This window comes from Corythoichthys intestinalis, chromosome 13 (genome assembly GCF_030265065.1).
Source record: "Corythoichthys intestinalis isolate RoL2023-P3 chromosome 13, ASM3026506v1, whole genome shotgun sequence".
Taxonomy (NCBI): Eukaryota; Metazoa; Chordata; class Actinopteri; order Syngnathiformes; family Syngnathidae; genus Corythoichthys; species Corythoichthys intestinalis.
The window spans coordinates 40,905,675-40,928,585 of record NC_080407.1 but is presented as its reverse complement, the minus strand read 5'-3'; the positions used below and the strand labels follow the sequence as shown (position 1 = coordinate 40,928,585).

The 22,911-nt window shown below is 39.0% G+C and overlaps 1 protein-coding gene across 1 annotated transcript; it reads left to right on the top strand.

Annotated features, from left to right (window-relative positions):
* Window positions 1-867: 867 nt before the first annotated feature.
* On the top strand, window positions 868-22,112 carry LOC130928971 (gastrula zinc finger protein XlCGF8.2DB-like). The gene is made up of 3 exons (XM_057855824.1): window positions 868-961; window positions 3,174-3,257; window positions 19,961-22,112. Exon 3 carries the CDS (start codon window positions 20,074-20,076, stop codon window positions 21,166-21,168), a length of 1,095 nt encoding a protein of 364 aa, XP_057711807.1. The 5' UTR covers window positions 868-961; window positions 3,174-3,257; window positions 19,961-20,073; the 3' UTR covers window positions 21,169-22,112.
* Window positions 22,113-22,911: the final 799 nt, after the last annotated feature.

Sequence of the window (22,911 nt, the reverse complement as noted above, 5' to 3'; positions counted from 1 at the left end):
TCGGAGAATGTAAACAAACCAGAAGGCGTGACAGCTAGCCGACATGCTAACCCGAACCGAGTGATGTGAAGAGGACGTCTTCTACCGTACACGTCACAGCGCCCTCCTCCTCAATGCAAGACCGAAGCCGGAAGTCACTCATTTTCATGGCGCGGGATTCAAGAAACTAAATAAAAATAGCGATCGCTTCCACACACATCCAAGCGGCCCATATCATTCAGTGGCATAAAATACCGCGTGTATTATGAAATAAACTTGTACTTGTAAACGTGTATTATGAAAAATACTTTTTCGTGTCACAGGCACTTTAAGTTCTTTATGGCGGGCCTTTGATCCAAATCGTCGCGTCCAAGCCTAGCATTTTATCGGTGCTGACGTCACTCGTAATTTCGGATGAGTATATTTGAAAGAATGTTTATTCAATATTTATTTATTTATTTCAATTTTTATCAATGTAATCATTTTCATATTCATTCTTACACTCTTGTCACCCTTGTACTGCATGAAATCATTTTTTCTGTCATTGGCTCGTCAAATTCGGTGAACTCGGCGAGGTTTGAGTTGATCAAGTCAAGCTATTTCTCCTTCCTTCCCAACATGGCTGGCCTGATCGCAGCAATATACTAAACCGCTGTTTTGGAAGCCACGTGCTCAGGGTCCAAATTTTCTGCGTCAATGTGTTCTGCTAAGTAATGCGTATGCCTGTTATTAAATCCCGAGAGAGCTCATTCAGAACCTCAGCAATTGCTGCCATACATGTGTCACAAGGTGGAAAGTTGGGGTGCCCAATTGCCCCACAGTCCCAAACGCATCATGCTCAATTGACTGCCACTCCTCCAGCAGGCACTATTAATTAGCTCATGCTCAGCACCTGTGCATGAGCCAGGTTGTTTGCCGTTTGTCCAGGAATACTTGAGACCTGCTGAGAACCAGTCTGTGAGGGGAGCTGGTCTAGGCTGAGGTACTTTTACATTTCAATTTAGTAAATTGTGTTCAATGTGTTAACATTTTGCTGTGCTTACCAGTTGCCACTCGGAGTGAGAAGTTTGTCAACTGCTGTTTAATTGAGTTCCCTTTTCACTGTGTTTAAATCAAGTTTCTTTTTTTGGTCAAGGATGTTTAAGTTCCCTTTTAATCCACTTTTCTTGTTTGGTAGTATTTTCACTTTAGTTGTTATGCAGTGACTTTGTATTCCTTCCAATATTCACAGATTTTAAGAAGTGTTGAATAAAGCGTGTTTTATTATTGTTAAAATAAATTCACCAAAACAAAATAAATTGTACATTGTTTCCACCACATCTGCTGCTTCAGTATTTTTGCCAGACCTGTGTTTTATTTGCTACCAAGGGGCTTGCCTTGCCCGACATGGTTACACATGCCTGACATGAATATTGAAATTATGAAATAAATATTGAAACCCAAGAATTTTAATGACACATTTAATAATTAAACATATTTATTTAGTTTTTGCACTTCTGGTCCTCCTTACAAAGCCGTCGATTCGCACGCGACAACGTGCAAGAAAACGACCAGCACCTCAGTGTTTACAGTAAAATGATTTTTTTTCTTCACAAGTTGTTGCCACATGTTTGTCTTATATTTTGAAGGTCTTAAGTATTCAATTTGACTTTTAAAATTGTGCAAGAACCCTGCAACAGATTTATTCATCGATTAGTTGTTGCACCGCGAGGCTTAATGGTTTAAGAGTATAGAACCCTGTTCAGATTTATTTTCACACTCTTTAAAATGGAAACTGTGTCGGATCTAACATTTTGTAATGTTTTAGGCATTCATTTGCTGCCCTGCGCACATACACAATCTATGACTTGGGCTCTATTCTGCTTTTATTCCTTTTTCATGTATTTTATGAGACAGGATGACATCAACAAAAACAGACTTGAATGTGATGTGAAGTCGGGCTGTCGCAAATGATTATTTTTCTCCTGATTAGTCTGCAGAATTTTTTTAACGATTTTAGTCGACTACTCTAATTTTCTTGTCAACTTTTTTTTTTTTTTTTAATGAACTAATCTTGCAATTTTTGTTGACAATTATCAATTCACAAAAACATTTTTGAGCGCTTAAATACATTATTCAAGTACAAATAACACATCACAAAAAAAACAATGAGGTCAAATGCTGATGGCATTAACTAGTGCAAAAGAATGGAAAGTTTCAGAACACTGACTTCTCATACAGGATTCAAAACAATTATTACTTCTTTGTGTGTGTATTGTCTAGATTGTTCTCTGCAATTGAGTGAGCATAAGCAGAGTAGATAAATGTCTTGTTCCACTGGAGTGAAGTACGTGGGAAAAAAAAAACTAATTTTGTGGAATGATACGGTGCTACGTATTGGGGCCATATAATTTTCCAAAAAAAGAGTATTAATGAAAGAAAGTCGCATTATTACATAAAGCAAATGTTGCAGTGAGCCGCTACCCACTTAATATACATGCACCTCCTCTCAGAGCTATGACGAAGCATTAGTATAAATTCCATTGATTATAATTTGATGGAGATGAAGCAAAATAATGATTTCCTTATTTGTAAAACCGATTCTAAAAACGCAGGATGCTTTCAATATTGTTGATTTTACCAGAGGCCGCAACGCCCTACGTAAAGTACTTAGCTGATTATTCAGCTCATGAGCCTGACATTAGCCCCTAATACTCTGTCGTACGAGCCACATAAAGGCAACTTTAAAAAAAAAAAGTCTCTTGTCGTCTTCCAAAATTATACCTGGCGCTTCAGGTGTTCATTTATGGCTGACGTGCTCCCGTGGTATGCAAGCTGGGTGTACAGTGTACCCTCCTTTGTTTCGTTGAAATAAGTCCATGCTTTGGTCACTGGCGCGCTTTTTTGGCTTTGTGCCGCTTTCCCCGCTTGAATCCCGAGCGTCGGCCATTCTCAACTTTCCATGCTTATATTTTTAACCCTCGACAGGATGGTGTGCTCGTCGGCACATTTATGTCATCGATGATGTCGACTACGTCAACTAGTCGCTTTAATGTCAAGCCCATTGAATTAATTTGAATTGGATTGGATGACAACAAAATATGAATAAACAAAAAATTGGCAAGGAGGAATTTTCTCTAGCATAAAAAAACTATAGGGACACAAGTTTGCAAATGAAGAAATAAGATTTGGCCTTTGTGTTTGTGGTCTTGCAGATCTATATGTCAGATAAGCCCATCGTCCTGAGCACCAAGAGTCTGCATGCATCAAGGAAGAGAAAGAGCCCGGACCCATCCAAGGTCATTCTAAACTTTTTTTTTTTTTTTTTTTTTTACTTAAGATGAGGCAGAAATCAAATTCGGTACCTTCTCATAAGTGCAAAAATGTCTTTCAGTGTAATATACTGGTAGTGGCTTTGCTTACTTGGTAGTGGTGCAATGGATTCGTGAACCGACGTAAGGTTTGCACTAGGCATGTGCCGGTGTGAGATTTTGACGGTACGATAACCGTGAGCAAAAATACCGCGGTTTCACGGTATCACGGTATTGCAATTATAGCTACAAAATGTGTTATTTTGAGATGTATGGGTTAAAAAAAATAACTTTTTTCCATTGAACAGGATTTTTTTGTTTTTCAGAACATAGTTGCAAATTGGAACATGAATATATTGTTAAAATAAATACATTATCAATAAAACAACAACAACATTTTAAATAAAATTAAAATGTAACTAATAGACTATACCCACAGCCACAGCTCAAGTTGCTTAAGATTAGAGCAAGAACAAAATAATTTCTGTAAAAAAGTAAAAACACTTCTGAATAAAATTTTTAAAAATGTATACTGCATGACTTTTTTTTTTTTTTTTTTTGAGGGTGGAAAAGCTCAAGTGAAGTTTTGCCATTTTCAGCCACTGTGTCAAATCTGGTCATGCCTTTGTGTTAAAAAGAACATAAAGAATTCATAAGTTAATTAAAAATGTACAAGTTAAAATGTAAATATTGTTGTGGAAAGGTTTCATCTAAAAAAAAAAAAACATTGGGAGTGAGACCTCTTCTTGAGCTAACAAACGTGGATTTGTGCTTAGGGCAAGATCATCTTTTGTCAATTAACGATCTTTGATGCTATGCCTCCCCCCCCCCCCCCCCTTCATTCAAGCAAATCAAGCTTGTTTTCTCACTCTGCGGCTGTAACACTCGACGAAGTTGCTCTTCCAGCTAAGCCTAGGCTAACATTCATCTTTGTAAGCTTTTAGTTAGTGCGTATATCGAATTTGAAAGGAAAATGTGTGTTTTGTTTTTAGCGAACTTTTCCATGGTGCTAATCTGTTGAAGCTACTCACGTCTCACACATGGCAAAATACAATTGTACAACGTTTTAAATGTATTTATTTTGTATATTACACTTACCACGATTTGAGAGCTCAATAAATTGAAGAAAAGAACGACTTATGATTGGAGTATTTGTTTTTGGGTTTGCTTGCTGTTTAGCCAATAGCGTCACTTTCACACACAGAAACAAACGGGAGGGGGTGAGCGCTGCCGCGCCACGCCACTTCTGGCTGCATTTTTGACACATGAAAAATGGCGAATACCGTTACTACGGTCTGACGGAAAATTTTAGTGGTTTTGAAACCGCAACGTTTTTACACCGCGGTAAACCGTGAAACCGGTAAACGGCACATGCCTAGTTTGCACCATGGCATCGACTTGACTACTGGTAGTCCGGGGTTACGACGTACCTGACTTTACGATGCGGAGGTCTTGTCCGCCATTCTGGCTCCAGTTGTGTTTGTAAACGGGACCTCGTTGTTGTCATGCCTATTTTTGGTTAAGGTTATCATACTGTCACGATCTCATACAGCCACATGCCTATTCCCTTTTAACATGGGATTTTTTTTTTTTTTTTTTTTTTTTTTCGGGAGCTCCAGCTGTAACATGGATGCGGAGTGTCTCGTTCATGACAGAAAATAAATATGAAAAAGTTTTTAAAATGCAGAATCTAAAGATAGTCGTGGGTTTAATTTGGGGGTCGGGAACATTTTTGACCGAGTGAGCCAAAACACCCAACATATTTTAAAAAGAGCACTGTTTCTTTCGTAAACTCATTTGAATGCATCATACGGGAGGGTGAGAGTGTTCACATTCTGCTTTTACAAGTAGTTGCAGAGTTGCGAAAGAAATAAATCTTGAGGAAAAAGAAAAACTTTACTCTTTACTTAGAATGTTACAATCAATGCGCACTCAATATTTGGAAGATGCCTCTCGGAGCGGCTGTTTAGCAAGTCTTGCTGTCTCCTGAAAGTGGCCTGGAAGTCCTTTTCTTTTGTATTTTCCCTTGGAAAACCAGTTTGTTACATTACAGCAAACTAGTCGATTTAACCGTGAAGTAGTGCGAGTAGATGAAAGTAACTCACACAGGCTCTAATTTTAATCGCAAAATGCCCCCACTTGTGGCCAGTCTGGAGCCCTGAATTGGAAAAAAGTGTTTTTTTTTTTTTTTTTAATTGAAGTGAATTTTCTTTTGGAAATATTTTTTACTTTGAAGCAACTTATTTTTTGATTGAATTATAACTATGGCTGTCAAACGATTAAAAATTTTAACAGAGTTGATCACAGCTTAAAGATTAATTAATGGTAATTAATTGCAATTCAAACCATCTCTAAAATACGCCATATTTTTCTCTAAATTATTGTTGGAATGGAAAGATAAGACACAAGACGGATATATACATTCAACATACTGTACATAAGTACTGTATTTATTGTCACAATAAGTCCATAAGATGGCATTAACATTCTTTCTGTTAAAGGGATCCACGGATAGAAAGACTTGTCGGTCTTAAAAGATAAATGTGAGTACAAGTTATAGTAATTTTATATTAAAACCCCTCTAAATGTTTTCGTTTTAATAAAATTTGTAAAATTTTTAATCAAAAAATAAACTAGTAGCTCGCCATTGTTGTCGTCGAGCGGTGACGTCACATGGACTCCCTGCTTTTCTTCCACAGTGTCTTTAACTACGTAAGGTAGTGATTTCAATGCACCACAAGGTGTCAATGGCGAGTTTTAAATGACTTAGAAATCAAGCTAATGAGTGTGTTTTGTCCCTTGACTAACGCCGTAGTTCCCTGTTTACTGGTCCATCCATTGTACTTAACGGTCATTTGAGTGCTGGCTTTACAACGTACGAGACCTCTGATAGTTTGCATATTGTGACTAAATATTGCCATCCAGTGTACTTGTTGAACTAAATGAAATGTTTGAATAGTTTGACCAAAATCTGAGTAAGTTTTATGTGTATTTTGCATAGCTGTTTTGATTGGGAATGCCAGTTCTCTTTGCATTTGTTGCGTTTTCACAAAATTATACTAAGGGTGTAACGGTACACGTACGTGCATTGAACCGTTTCGGTACGTGGTCCTCGGTTCGGAACGGAGGCGTACAGAGTTTCTGACGTCATGTAACCCTTACTTTTCGAGGCTGTGAGTCGATCGGGTTAGTTTTTTCGTGTAGATTATATTTACTCCGTCTTTTCTACTATAATGAGGACCAACACGGTAAGGCAAGGCAAGGCAAATTTATTTATATAGCACAATTCAACACAAGGGAATTCAAAGTGCTGCACATGAAGATCATACAAATCACATTTAAATCAATACAACCTAAAAACCAAGACAATCAAAATCGGAAATAAAATTACACATAAAAATCGCATTTAAGCACAAATAGAATAAAAATAAATAAAAATAAAACAAAAACTACTACTACTAATAATAATTGAAATCAGCAATGGAGATAAGCACAGGAGGAATAGAAAGCAAGTAGATTGAAATATATAGTCAGTTATAGATATGCAGTGCTAAACAAAAGCGTTTTTAGCCCTGATTTAAAAGAGCTAACAGTTTGAGCATATTTCAGATGTTCAGGTAACTTGTTCCAGAGGTGAGGAGCATAATAACCAAATGCTGCCTCACCCTGCTTGGTTCTTGTTCTTGGAACATGCAGTAGACCGGTTCCAGACGACCTTAGGGGTCTAGATGTCTCATAGGAATCTAACAAATCAAGCATGTATTTTGGTCCAAGGTAGGACAGTAACCCAGAAACGTCAACGGCGCAACAACGTGGCCGCCGCGAGAACGCAGTGAAACACGGGCGTTAAAGTCAACCAGCCAATGCACACCAGTCTCATTGCGGCCGCGTGTTAGACGCGTCCCAGAAGCGGCTCAACACGACGCACGCGGAAAGAACGGCAGAGTTTATTATTTGACGCGAGACGCGACCCTCCAGCGTCAATACTAGTACCGGTAGCTAGGATCGGGCAGACCGGAAGTCACTCGTGTAAAAAAAAATACGGTGGATCCGATCGATTTTCAAACTAATATGCAATCGTAACCCACTTTTTGAGTCCAGCAGATCTCTTGAGTGGTAGATCGGGGCACAGTTGACTTGTCTTTGTTGATTTACTGCTTTCTTGTCTGCTATAATAATAACCAACACGGCCCCGTGTTCAATACAAAACCCTCCTACCACAACAAAACAAGTAGGAACTAGTATTCACGTAGGAACTAAAGTTATACAACATAAAATATACAATATAAATGAATACTAGAGGCGTGCAAAATTTCTGATTCTTAGATTATTCGCGATTCGGCAGTGGAAGATTCGAGAACGATTCAAACATCCAAATTCCGATTATTGAATTATGCCAGGTAAAGCGGAAATAAAACAGTCAGCACTGTCTTCAGGACGCAATGAGGAACAGACCAAGAGTAAATATCATGTGCAGCTAATGCCGCTAGATTAAAAAAAAAAAAAAAACCTGACTGCGGCCGTCAGCCGCTACAAACAGCGGCAGCGCCCAGTTGCTAGTTGTTACAAACATACGGCAACATATGGCTATGGTAGATATCACATATATCTAGAACTAGATGTGAAATGACAGACAACGGCCACGTTAGACCATGTACCAAGAACTAGATGCGAAATGACACTTTCCCGCGCTAGTAAACAGGCGCCATCTTAAAGCAGTAGACTTCTCTAGAAGGCTCCGTTGTAATGAACCTAATTACTTAAATTCTAAAATATCTAAAATAGCCCCTAAAACGGCAAAATCTTGATTTGAATCTAAATGATGAAACAGTTTTTAAACTTTCACATGTCGAAAGTAGACATAAGGGAAATTATGGAATAACGTGCGCAATTTTAACAACTTTAACGGTTGATTCACAACATTAAATTAATTGAATGTAGTTTAAAGCTGCTGAAACAGAATGGGGACTTGAGTATTTTATTTATGTTTTAGTTGTATAGAGTTCATTTAGCCTACACTTATATATTCGTCAAAACCTTTCTTTTATCCCAGGCAATAGTAGTTATTTTATTTACCTGACATGTTTCGGCGGGCACTTCCGCCTTCGTCGGACCCTCTGACGAAGGTGGAAGTGCCCGCCGAAACATGTCAGGTAAATAAAATACCTACTATTGCCTGGGATAAAAGAAAGGGTTTGACGAGTATTTTATTTACGGTTTTTAATCGGTAACTTGATACTGAAATAGTAGTTTGGTTTATTTGGCCTGAGAGGATTTTTGAACAATTTTGGAACAAATATACAAACATTAAAAAGAAAAAAAGGGGGGGGACTGGGGCATCAATAATCGATTTATAATCGAATCCGAGCCTCTGAATCGTAATCGAATCGTTAGGTCCCCGTAGATTCCCACCTCTAATGAATACATCACATTTGTAAAATATAAAACACATAATAAAATAAATAATAGCCCATTTAAATAAAATAAATTGAAATGAGCTAAAACACCTGTAATTAAATAATATGAATAATACACAGATCCTGCTTTCACAATTTATTAATTTCTGTGTGGCGCTTTAACTTGAGAAAATCCACCAATAAAGCTTTTGAAAATGATTCATTGAGGCATTTCATTTGTAAAATACATGTTAAACTCTTTGTCAATGGGATTGCGTTTCTCTTTAGCACAGGACTTCTTTTTTCTTCTTTCTTTCAGAAAGTGCTTACAAATACGCGGGGTCTGAAAGGCAAATTGTTGTTGGATTATCTTTAATTACCCGCTACTTTTTGAGCAGAGTTCTAGCTTTGTATATGCTAATGTTCCTATTGTTGAAAGCACAGAGGTGTGTAATAAACAACTAGCACATTTATATTTTGCATTTTGTTTTCTTACTGTACCGAAAATGAACCGAACCATGACCTCAAAACCGAGGTACGTACCGAACGGAGATTTTTGTGTACCGTTACACCCCTAAATGATACCTATGTTTGTTGTGAAGGAGTTGCCGAAGCTTATGCCAATAAACTGCGCGGTCCAATGAACACCTGTGGCCACTCGCCTTTCGCTGCCTCTTAGCTCTCAATGTGCAAAAAACAGCGTCATTGTAATCTGTTCGAGGCAATGCATGAGCGGGTCATTCCGCGTATGCGTTAAATGCGTCAAATATTTTAACCTGACTAATTTTAAAAAATTAATAACCGCCTGTTAACGCGATAAATTTGACAGCACTAATTATAACATTACTTCAATATAAAATTTGTTTCAATTAAAAAAAATTCACTTTAGTCTAGGGCTGTCCCAAACAATTATTTTTCTCCCAATTAGTCTGCAGACTTTAACGAATTGTCAACAAGTTTAATAATCTTTTTTTTTTCCTTGCAATTACATTTTTGTTGACGATTATTAATTCACAAAACATTTTGGAACACTTAAATTCTTTCTTAAAATACAAAACACATAAATGACAAACGAGATCAAATGCTGCTGGCATTACTAGTGCAGAAGAACTGAATGCAAACATGTTCAGAACACCGACTTTCCTCTTAATTTCTCTTTTTGTGGTATGTTTATATTGTTGTCAGCATTAGAGCAAGCACTAGCAGAGTAGATAGATAATTGTCACATATCAGTGGAGTTAAGTACGTGAAAAAAAAACCTAAGGTTATATATTTAAAAATTACTATTACTACTCTTGGTTGAAAATTATATATTACGACAGAGTATTAGTGCCAAATAAATAAATTTCAAAAAAAGGACTACTAGAGTAAAGTCGTACTATTGCTACGAGAAAAATAAGTCCTCCTTCCCAGCAGCATCACCGCCGTTCTGCAGTTCCTGACGGCGTCAGGGCCCGGCCGCTGTCATCTCCAGTACTCTTTGCACAGCGCCCTTTTCTCTGAGCAAAGTCACTCACCTGGCAGCCAAGCCCTAATAGTCATTTAATGCAGTAACAGCATTTACCACAACATACCTCAGTCTTTTTTTTTTTTTTTTTAACTTGATATGACATATAGTCCATGTTTTTAGACAGTTATTTTATATTTAGAGATACTTAAAGGGTTCATTCACCCGTACGCAGAAATTCGGGTTACGCCTCTGAACAAAACTCGTTCGTAACCCAGGAACTACCTGTATTTGCAGATTGAAAGATTTCTTTCTATGTAAACAAATTTGCTTTGTTGAAGTAATTACATGTAGATATATTAGGTGCAATTAGGTAACGCTGTGTGAAACACACTGGAGCCCAGTGGAACATCAAGTCATGTGGGATACACCTTTGTTTACTTACACTAAATCTGTTGAACCTTTGTTCGCCATTAAAAGGAAAGATTTTCTCAGGGACTTAGGCAGCATATAGATCGACGAAATTTGGCCCACTTGATCGAATTGGCCCAATTCAAATATACATTTTGGTTTTGAATAAGGGCGTGGCTGCACCCCCGTTTTTGTACGACCCTCTTCAATAGGGTTTTTCCTCCTAGGTGTGTGAATGTATTTCTAATCCCCAAAAAAGAGGCGAGTTTCGAGGAAGTTAGGTTCTCATGAGATGATGAGAGGGGGCCGATCTGCCACCACCTTGAACTGCGTGACGTCTGATTTGCAGCAAACTGCGCGGGCCAGTTCAGTCCTGCTTGTAGGGCTATTTTAAAATTGATTTTATTTCATTCATTTGAAATAAATGTCCCTTGCATTGGCAATATTCCGAGAAAATGTTTTCACCCTATCAAAGCCTCCACCGCAGAAGGAGTTGGTATGCTGGGAGCAGTTTTCTTTTGGTCATTTTTTCATGATGATGTCGTCATGATGATGCGCTGAAAACGTGGCTTGGGAGAGGCTAAAACATAACGAAACGGATGCCAGTTGAAGTCTGTCGAGACGAGATGAAAACTCGCCACAGTTTCCGTCATGAGTTCACAATCTATGAATTTTTTCTTATCGTAGTTAGTACGCATCTTAGCACTGTTTGGTCGTGTCACTCATGTGCTCCTCCCCCTACCCACACACATGCTGACTCACCGGTGCTATAACAACAGATAACACCCAGTGCGCAAGCTCGCTAACATCCCCCACATTAGTTCCATTGGGGAATTCTGTTACGACAAGGTAGTGGTCACTACTTTGTGGCCCAAAATCTCAGCGACATCAACTCTCGACTGCTTGTAAAATGCAAGTAAAAGTTGTTCTACGCCGACTAGCAGGTTGGTTTACCGATTTGTGAAATACTATTCATTTTTTTCCGTCCCCATGGTGTTGAATTTGAATTGAAAGATGAGCATTCAAGGCCTGGCCTCCCTGTTTGATTGAATTGGAAGTCTATTGTTTAGAATCAAAGATAATTATTGATTGATCCCAGCCGTCAGGGGTGTTTTAGTGGAGCTTCAGCCCCCCTACAATATTCTTAAGTGAACCTAAATAATTTGGTATCGTGTTCTTAAAAAAAAAAACATTTCCAAAAAATTAGGGCTGTCAAAATTATCGCGTTAACGGGCGTTAAATAATTTTTTTAATTAATCACGTTAAAATATTTGACGCAATTAACGCATTAGGCCCGCTCAGACAGATTTAAATGTCAGTACAGTGAAAGGCCAACTTGTTAATTGTGTTTTATAGAGTTTTTCCGCCCTCTGCTGGCGCTTGGGTGTGACTTGCATATGTTGTGTGGCGTAATGTCGCCCTCTGCTGGCGATTCAGTGCAGCTGATTATTTGGGTTTCGGCGCGCTTTTCTGACGTGATTATATGTAGACGCGAACTCACACTAAAGCCTGAGTTATACTTCCGCGTCAGACCTACGCCGTCAAGGAAGAATCGAGTTACGACCCTACGCCGTAGCCTGACGCGCACCTCTCGATTTTTCTAACCTTCGCGTCGCGTAGACGCGTATGACGTAGCGAAAACGGACTGTGATTGGTCCGCTCAGACTGTTGTTTCCGGTTTACCGCGAAAACACCGCCATTGTAGAATAGAATCAAACATTATTTTCTACACGCAAAAATGCACCAAGCCGACGGGAGTATCATCGAAGAGCAAGTCTCGTCAAGACATTATTATTGTGATTGCCAAATGGCAAGGTCGGCGATCGGAAAAAAAAAAATGGAAGAACCACCGAGACGTGGGTGTTCGGAATCGAGTGGCCACACGAAGCGGTGACCCAGTCGGCCAAAAACTGCCAACTTTTTATCACTTTGTCGTATTTTTGGTTGGTGCACTTCATCATTTACTGTGTACATATGTTTCAAGTATATGAAGAATAAAGCACAGATTTGGTGTCAAAAGAGTTGTTTTGATCTTTAATTTTCAATAACAGACATTTCACACACACAATACATCATCACTGATTGAGAGTGCCTCGGTGCTTTTTATGAGCAAGCCTCCCAACACAGTTTGGGAAGTTCCCTAGATGCCAGAAATCTGCTATGGCTTCCCAGTGGCTGGTTGTAGGACACTGCAAACAAATCAGGCTGGAGGGCTTTGCAGACCTTGAACGCAGTGCTCGACGCCAGTTTGAAGCTAGCCGCCACAGCTAGCTCTCTCCACCCGAGTCTTTAAAACTCTCTGTGCGGCATCAAAAGTCGGCCAGACCGCCTCGAAACAGTCTTCTGCGTCGCCTGCCCGTCAACATTTGTATGGTCAATATTAATTCAGTGTTGATGAGCAGAATATTTACTTTCAAGAGTTCCATCTTGCATTGTTTATTTTTTCTCCGACTAGCGGAAGTAAACAAGCATGCCCCAAAACCGTACAAACATAACGCCACATCCCTCTAGTGGCTTGGCGGTGAATTACAGAACAACGCATTCCCTCACCGCAGAACTATCGAATGTTGAATGACGCCGTAGTCGCTACGCCGTCACCGCAACGCGGGAGTATAACTCAGGCTTAATAGACTGTGCTATTCAGACCAGCTAACGTCCGCATCCAGTATTCAGTGGCAGTTCTCATAGCCCCATCACACTGTTTGTGTCTAATACATGCATCGCTTGTGAGTTATATTCCTCCTTTGTTTATATTCATGAGCGTTAGATAGTTATTGATGATGTGTATTTGAATTTGTTCACATATATGGTGAAATGCAGTTACATTGTTAGATGCTTGTGAGCTAATTGGCTAGTGCTACTGCTCAAATGGACACGTGTGTGTACATTTTATGTTATTTTGTGATTCATGCAAGTTATTGACACATTGCCTTGTTATTTTCAGTTTTACAAAAATACAGGAAACGTGCTCCTGTCAAAAAGAGATGACTTCAGTAAAGCCCATGCAACTTTGCCACACCGTCGGATTTCTTTGTGGAACTTATGTTCGCTATCTGTCAATTTGTGTACTCACACACATCGAGGACAGAATAGGGCTACTAGTGTATTTTTTGATTGAAAATTTTACAAATTTTATTAAAACGAAAACATTAAGAGGCGTTTTAATACAAATTTCTATAACTTGTACTAATATCCATCTTTTAAGAACTACAAGTCTTTCTATCCATGGATTACTTTAACAGAATGTTAATAATGTTAATGCCATCTTGTTGATTTATTGTTATAATAAACAAATAGTCCTTATGTACAGTATGTTGAATGTATATATCCATCTTGTCTTATCTTTACATTCCAACAATAATTTACAGAAAAATATGGTATATTTTATAGGTGGTTTGAATTGTGATTAATTGCGATTAATTACGATTAATTAATTTTTAAGCTGTAATTAACTCGATTAAAAATTTTAATCGTTTGACAGCCCTACAAAAAAATATTAACATATTCACTATGAAGATGCCAGAATATAAATTTAAATCAATAATCATATAACCTGTCATTATAAACTTAAATATGATAGATCATAAAAACTTAAGGTAGAGAGCCCCTTCAGTGCGTCGCTATCCAATCCATTCCACTTGTGCATATAGCGGACACCCACATCTCTGAATACCCAGTCCGTATTTTCCCTGTGGCCTAGCTAGCAGTCAGTAGTACACCCCCCCATGCCGTCGGTCTCTGCACACGTCTTTTATCTTGGTTGTTTTGCGGTCAAGTTACACCACCGCTCTGAAATAACGCTGCTACCTACAGTATGTAGCTAGTTAGCATGAAATGTATTCAAGTAGGAACAACTAGGAAAGTCCAAGAAGAGTTAAGTGTGCACTCTTGTTACCACTATCTTTGGGGTTGGGTACTTCCTTCTGGAAAATCAGCTGTGTTTCACGTTTGATTATCATAAGAGGATAGTCATAATAATACACTAATAATAATCACTCCACCACCTTTATTGACCTGTAGCAGTCAGAGCAGAAGAGCAAAGAGGGTGACAGGGCAGAGACCTCTACACATAAGGTCAGTAAGAGAGTAATGATTAGAAAGTGGAGAAAGCCAAGATGATGATTATATATAGCATACCCCCCCCACACACACACACACACGTACAGACAGTAAAGGCCAAAACTTTGGACAGAACTTCTCATTCTTGCGTATTCTTAATTTTCATGACTATTTACATTGTAAATTCTCACTGAAGGTAATCAAACTATGAATGAACATGTGTGGGATTATGTACTCTGCAAAAAAGGTGAAATAACTAAAAACGTGTACTATTCTAGTATGGCAGGGGACACCGACGCACTGCAAATGGTCAACTGATTTCCCATACTGGTGCGTACAGGCAACACACTGTGACTTCACCTTTCCAACATGATTCTAAACAATTCTTTTAAAAAAACATTTAAAATATGTAGCATTACTGTTATAGTACACAACTTCATGTACATTGTGTGACTAATTTTTGAACCTCCAAAGTAGGTGGTGTTTTTGCAAGTTTGACATTCATTTTTCATCTTCTTTATAACCACATCACATAATGACATGTCAAATGGAAAAATACAGCTGCAATAACCAAAATGCTTTTGAGAATATTACAATTTTTTGGCCTTTCTGTGAATACTTCATTGATAAAATTATTCAACTCCTCAGGTATGTATAACTTTAGTACTTAGTACAACATCCTTTGCAACAATAACATCCTTTAGACGTGACTCATAACATGACACAAGTTTCTTGCAGTGATCTATGTACAGGTATTTTTGCCCATTCCTCATGGGCAAAGGCCTCCAGTTCATTAACATTTTTGGGCTTGGGTGCTTCAACTGCCTTCTTCAAGTACCTCACCAGAAATTTTCAATTGGATTTAAGTCTGGCAATTGCGATGGACACTCCAGAATTTTCCAGCACTTCTTATGCAACCAAGATGTGGTAGATTTTGAGGTTTGCTTAGGATCATTGTCCTGTTGGAAGGTCCAACCTCACCCAAGCCTCAGCTTTGTCAATGACTGCATGATATTTGCATCCAAGATCTCCTGGTATTGAATTGAATTCATAATACCTTGCACATGCTGAAGATTCCCTGTAGCTGAGGAAGCAAAACCCCGGTGGATGGCTGGCTCCCCCACTGTGCTTCACAGTAGAGAGGGGGTTCTTTTCTTTATAAGCACCATTCTTTATCCTCCGCATGTACCGTTGATCCATTGGCCCAAAAAGTTCATTTGGTCTCATCACTCCAGAGAACAGTATCCCAAAACCTTTGTGGTTTGTCGACTTGGTTTTTGGCATACTTCTTGTGCTTTGGATTCATCAGGGGGTCGCGCCAGGCAGTTCTTGCATGGAACCCATCATTTCGCAGTGAGGGTTTTATTGTCTGGGCTGAAACTTGAATACCTTCCCACAACATGTCCGGTTGTAATTCCTCAGCTGTCACCTGGAGATTTTTTTCCACCTTTCGCTTTAGGTATCGCACAGCAGTTGCAGACAGTAACCTCTTTCTACCACGCGCAGGCAGCGTTTCCACTGTGCCTTTAGCTTTAAACTTGCAGACTATGCTCCCAATTGTACCTCTTGAAATTTTTAATTCTTTTGCTATCTTTTAATATCAATATCCTTGCTTATGAAGTGAAATTACCTCCTTTCTGAACTTTTTTGCCCATTCCTTGGACTTCACCATCTTGTAAAGATGTCATTAACTGCCAAGAAGAGCTATGTGTCACAGTCCTTTTAAATATGCTTAATTGCTGCTCTTTAGGGTTACGTTCACATCTATAGATGTTTTCATCGGCTGTTTGACAACACCTGATGGAAACCTTTGGTTCTTAAAAGTGGTGGACTTCGGAGGGGTCGAATAATTTTGTCAATGAGGTAATCACAGAAAGGGCATATTCCCAAAATTATTTTTATTTCAACTGTACTTCTGTAGCTGACATTTCATTATTTGATTTTATTACAAACAAGATGAAAAATGAAATGTAAAACTTGAGAAAACACTTATCCACTGGGGGTTTGAGTAATTTTGAACACTCTGGGAACACATCACAGGCAGTACAGTACCGTAGTATTCTGTGCAAAGCATCAGTAATTTGCAACGCGCTCTAATTGGTCCTGTGAAAAATAATGTAAACTGGACATTTCATGAATTTATGAAACCCTGCCGGGCGCCCCGGTCAGGATGTAAAAAGTGGACATGTCCAGGCAAAAGAGGATGTTTGGTTTCAGCCTGGGCGATATGACAAAAATTGTTACCGCAATAAAAAATTTCTTATCAGTTATTCGAGATATTTCATGTTATTTTCTTTCAAATATGAAGTCTGATTTCACGGTTTCCCCGACAAATAAGATTGTGGCGCAGCGCCACACAAAAATAAAAAACTCCACTCCCTGCAAATGAGATTTAAAAAAAATTTTTTTTTTTTAAAGGCCATTTCAAGTTTCAAGTTTCGCGAGCTCTAGGACACTCGAAAAATGACTCTTACTAGTGATGGGTCCAGTGATACTAATGCGCCGGCGCGCGCGCCGAGCTCATGGAGCAACCCCTGCATCGGTGCGCGTATCGCGACAAGAAAATCACGTGACCGATGCATGAACTCATTGAACTGTGTCGACACAGTCATGACGCGGCAAACTGCTTCAAAAGGAAGCGCGTCTGTCAACGCGATGGAGCTGCTGAAACAATCCACATCTCACGGTTACTTCCTCGTTGTCTACATGCTGTGGAAATGGACGTAAGACAGGGAAAATGCAGTTGTCATCTTCCATTCAAAATACAATTAATTTTAATGTAAATCTGAGTTTATTAGTGTGACAGGTACACGCGGGTCCGTCATTTGTGGAGCCTTGCCTACACCTTTACCTGTATTTGACATGTTAGCTTAGTGGTCAGAGCGAACGCCACTCGTCCCCGACGCGTAGTGCGCGCGGGTTCGAGTCCTGGTCAGAACGTATCGCAGCGCAAGACCAAAATTTTCGGTTTCACTATTAAAGTTATTTTTTTTTTGCAGGTGAAATGTTGCATTTGTACTTTGTATATGACTAACCTGCCATATACAAACAGTTGCCACCTCCTCAATGCTGAAGCATTACTGGCCCAAGCATGAGAATTAAGTTTCTGATAATCCCAAAATAAACACAGGTATAGAGCCATTCCTTTACTTTCCCACAGTCACTTTTTTGGTAATTTATTAGAAATCTGTAATTAAGCTATAATTTATTTTTTGTCCACTTCAATTTCTTTCTGGTGGGTTATGGTAGCACTTAGATGACGAAGTGGGGAGTCAAGAAGGCAATGCAACTGTAGATGAAATTGCAAAAGTGCAACGATGCATGGCTGAGCCGAACATGAACCGAAGCCCAACTGAGCCAATGGACATCTTATCCAAACCTCTTTCAACTGGAAATTCTTGTGCATGCTGGCATCATTGGTTCCATGCGAGTGTGTTGTCCACAGCAGGCTTGTTTGATTTTAAAAAGGTAACCAACTAAATTTTAAACATTAAAAAAAAAAAAAAACTATGTTTTTGAATAAAATTTTATCAGAACAAAAAGTCCACAGGCATTCCTCATTCACCCATTCATTATTACTTACATTTTCACATTATAATATATGTTCACATAATTTAAAGATATGGAATAATGCAATATGAATGCAAAGACTTAAATTATTTGATTTTACATGCTATGTCATCAATTCAGTGTCAGTCTGTCAAGTGGGTTGCCTGTAGGGATTTTTTATGTCCAGCAGGTGTCAGTATTCAATGACACAGTATCCACACTTTGTCAACACAGTGTGTCACTGTGTCGACACGCTTCATGAGGTCTCACGGACCCATCACTAACTCTTACCTCTCCTCGCTTGTCCTGGGGCGAGAGAAAAAACAAGTCGTGAGCCGGTGATCAGGGGAACGTATCAAACCAATGCAAGAAACTGACGGTGGAACCAGACGAGTTGATCGGGCGACAAGGTGGAGCGTCTGCTGGGCTTTTAAAGCTGGCTGATGTTCATTGCCCTCAGCTGTGGCCGCTCCTCTCGTCTGACCTGTAATCAACTAAAAACATGCACACCTGCCGGAGGTGGCCAGGTCTCAGGAGGAAGGGGCAGAGGCCCTAACATCGCTAGGCTAAATGGTACCTCAATGTTCGTTTATGTGGAAATGTAGTTCACGAACAACAACAAAAACTATTCACCTTCTCACCGAAACTAGTAACTCTTTACAAGGGTAGTAGAATTTCCCCCTACTCCTTGAAATGGGTCAGTTAACAGAAGGAGTATTATTGTTGTAGTAATAAAGGAATTCTAATTTCAATTTATTCAAACACACACACACATTCATATTTACAATTTGTACATCCTCTCCTAATGCTGAGCTAGGATCATGTGTGAGTCCGGTCTCCTTAAGAAGCTACTCAAAGCTTATAGCCAGGAGCCTGCGTACATTAAGACAATCATAAGAAAAATTATAAGAGCAGTAAGGGCTGAAACTTGAATACCTTCCCTCGACATGTCCGGTTGTAATTCCTCAGCTGTCACCTGGGGATACACAAGTAAGTACAGTAAGAAATACTTTCCTAGAAGAGAATTTATAACCTCAATATGTCGGAATCTGTATATTTACTGATCAGAATGCTTTTCAGCATCGGTTTAAAGTTGGATATGGATTTCAACACTTTTAGCTTGTCGTCGAGCTCATTCCAAATTAGCGCCAAATAAAAGAGGGGGGAAAAAAGGACTACGACATGTAAGTCGTACCATTGCTACGAGAAAAAAGCCCTATTATTACGAAGGGAAACGTAGCTGTAATTAGTTACGCGCTGTCTGACTCCGATGCAGCCCACTGCCACAGCTTCAAAAAAATCCTAGGGGAAACCCTGGATTTATTTGATTTATATATACTTCATTTGGGGACATTGTTGAGTCACTTCCTTTTCAGCAGAGGAGGGTAGTAGAGCACACAAAAAATTGACTCAAGTAAGAGTAGCGTTACTTCAAAATATTAATCAAGTAAAAGTAATCATCCCAAAAAATGTACTCAAGTACAAGTAAAAAGTATTTGGTAAAAAAAAAAAAAAATACTCGTCATGATTAAAATTGTAACTGCTTACGTTTTTTTTTTTTTTTTTTTTTTTTTTAAATCAATAAATAATAGTAATCAAATTAATAAATAAAATTGCCACTGTTTGCGCCTGAAGGATGAGGGCGTGAGAATGCACGATCACAGCCAATCGGTGCATTGTTCTCATGGGAATGACAGCCCAGAATGCGTCTTGTACGCGCGCGTACATACACTCTCACTCTTTCAGACGGTCTAACCTCACGGCCTAGTAGCTGGATAGATGGTCCATAAAATACTAGTATATCATTTGTCTTCTTGTGTGTATTGCAGGTTTCAGCAAATATCTTAGCCCTGACGTTCAACAGCCACAGAGAGAATTACAACTACCAATCAAAAAGGAGGAGGTAGAGCTGCCATACGTTAAAGAGCAAGACAATATCAGCATGTCGACTGGTCAGCCCTTGAAGCGTGAGGATGGTCTGAGTGAGGTCAGCAAAGTGACGGAGCCTCCAAGCAGCAGCTCAACAGATGGATCGCAAGCACACATTTTCATCGCACCATCAGATAGAAATGGCGCCACGTCACACTCACCTTACAAAGATGATGGTCATAAGAAACCTCACTGTGGGAAAACATTTGCTAGTAACTTTACTTGTCGTATGCATATGAGGAGCCACACTGGTAAAAATCCTCTTGTCTGCTCGGTTTGTGGTCTAAAATTCACTCAGAAGAGCAACTTAGACAGACACACAAGAACCTACACTGCTGAAAACCCTTTTTGCCACACATTTTGGGGTCAAAGATTCACTCATAAGCATCACTTTGAAGTACACACAAGAACCCACACTGGAGAAAAACCTTTTTCCTGCTCAGTTTGTGGAAAAAGATTCACTCAGAAGAGCACCTTAAACACACACACAAGAACCCACACTGGAGAAAAACCTTTTTCCTGCTCAGTTTGTGGAAAAAGATTCACTCAGAAGAGCACCTTAAACACACACACAAGAACCCACACTGGTGAAAAACCTTTTTCCTGCTCAGTTTGTGGTCAAGGATTCAGTCAAAAGAGTGCCTTAAAAGTACACACAAGAATTCACACTGTTGAAAAACCTTTTTCCTGCTCAGTTTGTGGTCAACAATTCACTCGAATTCACCACCTAAAAGTACATACAAGAACCCACACTGGTGAAAAACCTTTTTCCTGCTCAGTTTGTGGTCACACTTTCACTGAAAAGAAAAACTTACAAACACACATAAGAACCCACACTGGTGAAAAACCTTTTTCCTGCTCAGTTTGTGGTCAAGGATTCAGTCATAAGAGTACCTTAGAAGTACACGCAAGAACCCACACTGGCGAAAAACCTTTTTCCTGCTCAGTTTGTGGTCAAGGATTCACTCAAATGCAACACTTAAAAGTACACACAAGAACCCACACTGGTGAAAAGCCTTTTTCCTGTTCAGTTTGTGGTCAAAAATTCACTCGCAATTATCTGGTTAAGAGACACGTGTGTATTGGTGTGAGAAGCAGTGGTCAATGACTTTTTTGCCGGTCATCGATGCTGCCTTCATCAGATTGTTTCACGCAGGTCAGTTGTAGTCTGTAGTTTCCTTAAATCCTGTGAGGATTGGCAATATTTGTGCCTTACATGTGCATTGTCCAATCTTTGTATGATGTGGTTCCACAGTATTGGCTCACCTGATTTAACGCTCAAGTTGAGTGGCATTATACAATACTTTCCCTCTTTCAAACTACACTTCTCACTGCTAATATATGAAACGGTAGACCCCAAATTACAAAAATTCTAAATCATTCATCAATAATTACCAGTATATGGGAAATTATGATAGGCTCACAAATGTTTTTTGGAGAGGTGATTATATATGGCTTAAAATTTTACTAGTACTGCTCTTGATTGACAGTGACATATTACGACAGTGTATTGGGGCCAAATAAAGGGAGGGAAAAAATGACTAATTAGACTAATTAAAGTTGTACTCCTACTACTACTACAAAAAAAATAAGTCTTATTATTACGTAGGGGTAATGTAGCTGAATAAGGGGCTACGTACTTTATGTACATGTACCTTAGCTGGGAGCTCCGACAACGTATTCGTACAAATCCTTTTATTGATTAAAATTTGTAGATGAGCTAAAAGGTAACAGATTTCCTTATTTTGGAAACTGATTCTAAAACACAGCCTCACGAGATGCTTTCGTTATCGTTTACTTTAGTGGAGGCAGCAAAGCGCTACAGAAAGTATGTGGCTGCTTATTCAGCTACATTACCCCAACGTAACTGGACATCTTTTTTTCCTCCTGGTAACAGTACGACTATAATCTCATAGTCCTCTTTTCTTTGTTTTGTCCTACAAATCGGACAATGATGATTAAAATTGTTTAAGCTTTTAATCATTCCGGCCCCGTCGATGAAAATCTCTCGACTCTGCTTGGAATTTTAAAGTGCTTCTACTTCACTGTGCTTGTTAAGTTGTTTATAACAAATTAAAAAAATTTTTTTTCAGTCCTAGCCTCCTCGCCTCTTTGTTCAGAACAAGCCTAATTATAATATTAAAACTTAAAACTAGGGTTGTAATTAAATAAGATACTTTGTTAAGTTGATGCTAAGATTCAGAAAATGTGACAGGACTGCCTTTTCTGCAATACCCGAAGTATCGCCGGTACCGGCACGGCAGATCTTGCCGCTTCTTTTGTGTGGCATACGAGGCTGCACAAGTTGCCTGACAAGAGGTCAATTACACCACTAAAATTGGGGTTGTAAATGAGCGGTTATATGGCAACCCACGCTGTTCTAAAGAACGAGAAAAACCGTCATTGTACGCAACATGGCAGTGACATGTGCATTTATGTCTTTTTTTTTTTTTTTTTTGCCAGATAAGGTCCTTGTTTTTTAGGACACCATCACCTTCATGTCCAAAACCTCAGAAAACCACTGAAATGCAGATAAAACTGCTTTTGGAACAGTTATTCCTATAGCACAAACAAATTTTCATTCAAAATTGTATTTTTTTTCAATGATTTGCAAAATAAAAGTTAACAGAACCAGCAGTAACCCCAACCTCCATCCCCCACATTTCCTAAATGCAAAACCTCCATTTCAACTACTTAAAAACATTGGATGTTCATTAAAATAGTATACCGCACGTAACATGTCAACTTTGCTCGATAATATTCATGACGGTACCAACTGTTGCAAGGCGGGGTCAAACATGCATTTGTCCCTCATGCTAGATGCATGTAAATAGTGAACAAATGAGATTTT